We start from the raw sequence: 6,306 nt of genomic DNA, 5'->3' as shown, positions 1-6,306 counted from the left end.
CTTCTGCCGCAGAAGCTGGGGAAAGGGTGGTGTGGGTTGTTCTTGCTTTCTCCTCCCCACCCCCATGTTAAAAGTTTGCAAACACCAATCTAAAAAGTTCTAACAAAAGAATTGAATTCTTTAATAAAGAATTGAATTATAAAAAATAAATAAATAAATAAAGTATGTTTGCAGTGGTTAATATGCAAAAGTTTACTTTTGTACTATTTGTGACTTATTACTGTACATATTTGCACCACAACTGTCAACCTGCTTTTGCTCAAGAAAATTGAATAAAACATGAGACAAAAATAAGACAATTAGAATTCCCAGAAATTTATATGGAAAATATAAAAAAATAATAAAAAGTAAATAATAGGTATTTCTTTTTAAAGACATATAAATTTTCTTGATTTCAGAAAGGAAGGAAGAGAGAAAGATGTAGAAACATCAATGATTAGAGAGAATCATCCATTGGCTGCCTCCTGCATGCTCCCTACTGGGAATTGAGCCAGCAACCAGGGCATGTGCCCTTGACTCCTGGTTCATAGGTCAATGCTCAACCACTGAGCTTCGCTGGCTGGCCTAGAATATGTTTCTTACGGAAACTTCTGATTTAGGTCAGTTAATAGACAACACAGCCTCCATAGAACTAAGCTCCTGCAGAACAAAGCTGAAAGGACACCCTTGCCTAGGAAACTAGGGTGTGTTATAACCCAAAGCCAGAGGAGGAAGCCTGGTGGAGGGCTTCATATCTGGAAAATCCTGCTCACAAAGTCAGTGGTGGTGACCAGCTTGCTTAGGCAGGGTGGAAGCCATCCAAAATTGGATTCAAATGTTCACACTAATGACTCACCAAATACCAGGAGAGTATGAAAAAGTTTACTACTCACATGGTGAGGTTTGGGATGGAGAGAAGGCTGGATATTACAGTAGGTCCCAAAATGACTGAGAGCACAGGGAAATGGGACTAGCTTGTGGTGTTCATAGCGGTTACTGGGTGATGTTGGTAGAAGCTTGCTTGATTGACGCTTTCCTCCTACCCCCAAGGATGGAGCACCTGGACTTCCTCATCAGCTTTCCTAGGTTTAAGGTCAGGGAGAAGAGAAGGGTGCATCCTAAAAACTTTCAACATTCAAACATCAAAACTGGAATCAAGATCTTTATTCTAATTACTCCTTTCAATAACAAGGGGAGAAACTAAGCACGAACAAAATTTCTTTCAAATTTATCATCACTAGACTCTGATGATGCTGGTTGTAAGAGATTCTGAAGATGATGCAATGGAGAAATAAGGCATGAGTTTTCCTGTAAATGTAGCAGTGATTCCACACAAGAATGAGAATTTATTCAAATTATAAAATGAAACCTCTCCCAACTCATAGTCCAGAAAAACACCAATCTTTCCTTGTCCTATAGGGAAAGGGCCAAATGTCTCAGTCCAGCAGCCATTGCTTGGGGATGGTGATATGAGAGTATTTCTGGGGAAAGATTCCTTACACACACCTAAGGTCCATTCAGCTGTGCCTTCTATGTTTACCTCCCAAAAATGCCTGCCAGCAACAAATCCCTCAGAACTCAGGACAGCTGGGCAAGAAGTAAGTTCATGGGGATTATGAAACCCAAATGATGTCCTATATATCACAATTTTTCTATTTCTTAATATAATGAGACTTGGATGAGCAGTTTCAGGATCCAGTGTCAAATTTACCTGAAACGTGCGGATCATTTTATGCAGGCCGAAATAATGTGGGGGGAGAAAGAAACTCTCCTTCTCTAATTCATATGAAAATATAGCCGGGGACTCTATGTTTTCATAGCTATTGTAGATACTTTCAATATCTGTGAGTAAATCCAGGTCTGTCTGCAAACACTTCTCTTTTAGTTCACTTAATAGATCGCTTAGCCTGATCCTGTGGTCTAAAGTTTGCCTTCCATTTTCAATTAGTTCTTCTTCAACATCACTCTCCTCTATAAGTAGATCCTGATCAATTTCATCTTGCTCTATTTCCAGGCAAAACTTGATATTTTTACATTCATAGTCCAATTCATCCTTCCATTTTTCCATTTTTCTCTTCACTTCCCAAATATTTGCAACTTGGTTTTTATATACCATTTCAGCATTTTCAAGGTTATTAGTGAGTGCCCCAATGTACTTTTTGAGGATCCTCCTGTAACTAGCTGCAGCTTCCTCAATGGGGATCAGGCGCTGATCCTGGTGGTTGGAGGAGACCTTGCACTGGGCACACAGAAGCTCCATGTTTTTCTCACAGAACAGGGTCAGAACCTCGTTGTGCTTCCCACACAGGGGTATTTCTTCCTGCAGTTTCCTCTGGCTCCCTGAGGTGGGGATCTGCATAACAATCTCAGTCATGTGACATAATTGGGTGTTCCTCTTCAAGCTCCTGTCAGGGCAGTAGTGGAGGCAGACAGGACAGGGAAAGGTGTCCTGTAGACCTTCCCAGCGCTGGTGGATGCAGGAGAGACAGAAGTTGTGCCCGCACTCAGTGGTCACTGGGTCTCTCAGGTGATCCATGCAGATGGGGCAGCTGGCCTCTGCTTGGAGCTTGGCCAAGGAAGCTGCAAAGGCCATTGTGCAGTGAGGGTGTCTATCTGAAAGGGCTTTCTTCAGTCCGTGTGATCCTGCAGGAGTGAGGAAAAGTGAGAAGATGAGGTTTACTCAGGCCTCCCTCTCTAGGCACTAGGAGCTTCCAAGAAGAGTTCCAGTGGACAGCTGACTTTCAGTCTTCCTATACCAGTAAGCTTCTCCTCTGTTTAATGTCAGGTTTCCCAAGTGAAGATCAATCAGATATGGACACTAATAAAAAACGAAGCAACATGCAAGTCATAAGTGGTTTCTGTGGATAAAAAGATATCACCATTTAAAAGTTCAATCAGCATTAACCCTTCCCTCCCTATATGAACAATATGTCAGGTAGACCAAATCATTTATCATGACAACTAGAGGCCTGATGCACAAAATTCGTGCAAGAGTAGGCCTTCTTTCCCCTGGCTGCCAGCACCAGATTACCTCTAGCAACCGGGACCCAGGCTTCCCTCCTCTGGCTGCCAGCAGGCACCAGGTCCCCGGGCTGGCTTCCCTCTGGCCTCTTCTTCCTCAGGAAGGACTTCTGGAAGAAGTCTGGTCTAATTAGCATATCATCTTTTTATTATTACAGATATTTAAGGAGGAGTTACAAGTAAAGTCTATTTTTCAACTTAAAAGGAATTAGATTATCTAGGCAAATTTATCATTGGCCTAAACCATCACAAGAAAGGAGAACTTGTGCTGTGGGGAAGAAGGAAGGATTTGTAAGCCCAGTAGCAAGGTCCTGCCTACCCGACGCTGCCTCTGTGCAGAGACCCCAGGTGAAGCACCATGCACATGGGTGACGAGGAGGCAAAACCCTCAACAGGGGATTTGGGGAATAAGAAGGAAGGAGGATACATTCAACTCAAAGTCATTGGACAGGGCAGCAGTGAGATTCACTTTAAAGGGAAAATGACAACACATTTCAGGAAACCCAAAGAATCATGATGTGTATCATGGGAGTTCCAATGAACTCCCTCAGGTTTCTCTTGGAGGGTCAGAGAATGGCTGATAATCACACTCCAAGAGAACTGGGAATGGAGGAAGAAGATGTGAGTGAAGTTTATCAGGAACAACCGGGGGTCATTTAATGGTTTAGATATTCTTTTTCTTTTCTTTTCCCTCAATCCTTTCTTATTGTTAAAAATAGTTCTTTGGTAATGTGGTGTTCCAAATGACATGCAAAAGCGACACCCCCTTCAGACTCTTGAAAACTTCTGGTAATTTGAATTCTAGTGCCCAGTATTCATTATTGTTGGTTTTCATTGTGCTGAGATTTGGTGATCAAGCCTGAGCCTCCTTCATATTGCCCTCTCCTTTGAAATATTACCTGTGCACAGGGAAGCCACCCTTTTCAGGACTGTGCATTTTGAGGCTTGTGATAAATGAGGTGGACCAATAAAAGTGATCATAACACTTCTAATTGGCCCGGAAGTCCTAGCATGTGATTGCCTCACTCCTGGACTATGGCTTTCAGTGTGAGCTGGGAGTTTTTCAGTGAAATGAACTGTGCAATAATGACCTTTTATCAGCTTGAAGCTACTCTTAAAATCTGAAGGTCTGACCAAAAGGAGAGAATACCAGGTTGGAGTCAAGATGACAGATAAGGTGAGCGTAAAGACTAACACCAAAGATGGCTTCACTGAAGAGAAAGCATTTCAATCATGAAGAAAAATCTTGTCAGAAGATCCCAGGAAAGTTTTAATTTTCATCAGCATTTAATAAAGTTATTCATGCAGACGTGTGTGCAACAGAACACTGCTCTTTTTTATTTTATTTGTACATTTCAGCCTGGGTTATGACTTTTTATATCAGCTTCATTCAAGTAAACAAAATATTTTGGGGGAAAAAGTGATCTTGGCCACGTAGCTCAGTTGGCTGGAGCATGATACAGATGTGTCAACGTTTCCTGTTCAGTTCATGCCCAGTGCCCACGCAATAATCAATTTATGAATGCAAAAACAAGTGAAACAAATTGATCTCTCCCTCTCTCTCTCTTTCTCCCCCTCCCCATTCCATTACACTAAAAGCCAATTAATAAAAAGTAAAAAATACATATTTTATAAACAGTGGCCTGTGTGGCTCAATTGGTTGGAGTGTTGTCCCATGCACCACAAGGTCACAAGTTCCATCTGGGGTTGTGTCATGTAAGACAGCAACTAATTCAGGTATCTCTCTCACACTGATGTTTTTCTGGCACTCTATCTCTCTCCCTCTTCAAAAAAATATATTTATATATACTATAGCAGGGGTCCTCAAACTTTTTAAACAGGGGGCCAGTTCACTGTCCCTCAGACCGTTAAAGGGCCGGACTATAGTTTAAAAAAAAAAACTATGAACAAATTCCTATGTGCACTGCACATATCTTATTTTGAAGTAAAAAAACAAAACGGGAACAAATACAATATTTAAAATGAAGAACAAGTAAAGTTAAATCAACAAAGTTACCAGTATTTCAATGGGAACTATGGGCCTGCTTTTGGCTAATGAGATGGTCAATGTCCGGTTCCACATTTGTCACTGCTAGTCGTAACAAGTGATGCAAGTGTGCATCAGTTAGTCTAGATAGGGTTGGAGATTTCAGATGTTTCATTCTGGAAGAAGTCTGTTCACAGACATAAGTGCTTCCAAAGATGGTTGCCATTTTGAGTGCATGGTTCCTGAGATTAGGATATGTCTCAGAGGGGAGAGATGCATAGAAATTAGGAAGGCTGCTTGACTTGAATGCGTCTTTCAGAGAGTCACAATTCTGCAGTTCAGCCAGTTCCATTTGGTAAATTGTATCCACATTTTCAATGTCAATAGAAAATGGGTTACGGAAAAGCTATATGTCCTATTCATGGAGATGAAGCTCTTTAAATCTAAATTGGAACTCCTTTTGCAACTTTTCCAGTGAATCCACGCATGTTTTGTTTGGGAATGCAACCAATGGTTTTTCCGCTAACAGATTTTGAGTTGTGGGGAGATGGCAGAAATTTTCCTCCTTCACTTGTTTGATGAGGAGGCCTAATTTTACCTCAAATGCTTTCACATGTGATTGCATATCACAGATGAGCTTCCCCTTTCCTTGAAGTTGGACATTGAAACTGTTGAGTAGCTCTGTTACATCTGTCAGAAAGGCAAGGTGCCATTTCCATTCTGCATCATTGAGCTCTGGTACTTCTTTGTTTTTTGAAAGCAGAAAAGCTGTAATCTGTGGAAGTAAGTCATAGAAATGTTTCAAAACTCTCCCTCGACTCAGCCATTGGACTTCTGGGTGGTACAGAACATCTTCATAGGCAACATTTAGCTCAGACAGAAATTCCTGAAATTGTCTGTGGTTTAGTGCATTAGCTCTAATGAAGTTAACATAAGATACCACAATTTTCATAACAGAGTCCCACTTCAGTGATTTACTACACAGCGCTTGTTGGTGGATGAGGCAGTGTATGGCTATTGAATGAGAATGGTTATGTTTGTCCATCTCTTGGTTAATGTGAGCAATTACTCCTTTCTTAGACCCCATCATGCTAGGAGCACCATCAGTTGTCACACTGGCTAGTTTAGCCCAGTCCAGCTCCAAACCATTCATAGTTTGGCAAACCTTTTCATAGATATCCTCTCCTGTAGTTGTTCCTTTGATGCTTTGCAGTGCAGCAAGCTCTTCTGTGACTTCAAAATAGTCATTCGTCCCATGAATAAAAATTAGAAGTTGTGCAGAATCACGAACATCATTACTTTCGTCGAGTGCCAAGGAA

General features: G+C 41.3%; 1 protein-coding gene and 1 pseudogene across 2 annotated transcripts; one reads left to right on the top strand and one right to left on the bottom strand.

Moving 5' to 3' along the window:
- Nucleotides 1-1,216: 1,216 nt before the first annotated feature.
- Nucleotides 1,217-2,572, bottom strand: LOC308251920 (tripartite motif-containing protein 60-like; the record flags this gene model as incomplete). Its single annotated transcript, XM_080675576.1, has 1 exon — nt 1,217-2,572. One exon carries the CDS (start codon nt 2,570-2,572, stop codon nt 1,217-1,219), a length of 1,356 nt encoding a protein of 451 aa, XP_080531702.1.
- Nucleotides 2,573-3,364: 792 nt separating this feature from the next.
- On the top strand, nt 3,365-3,668 carry LOC308250537 (small ubiquitin-related modifier 1-like; annotated as a pseudogene). Its single transcript has one exon. The product of its transcript is annotated as a small ubiquitin-related modifier 1-like (transcript).
- The last annotated feature ends 2,638 nt before the right edge of the window (nt 3,669-6,306 follow it).

Source organism: Plecotus auritus (genome assembly GCF_963455305.1).
Source record: "Plecotus auritus genome assembly, chromosome: 6".
Classification (NCBI taxonomy): domain Eukaryota; kingdom Metazoa; phylum Chordata; class Mammalia; order Chiroptera; family Vespertilionidae; genus Plecotus; species Plecotus auritus.
This window is presented reverse-complemented; position numbering and strand designations above follow the sequence as displayed.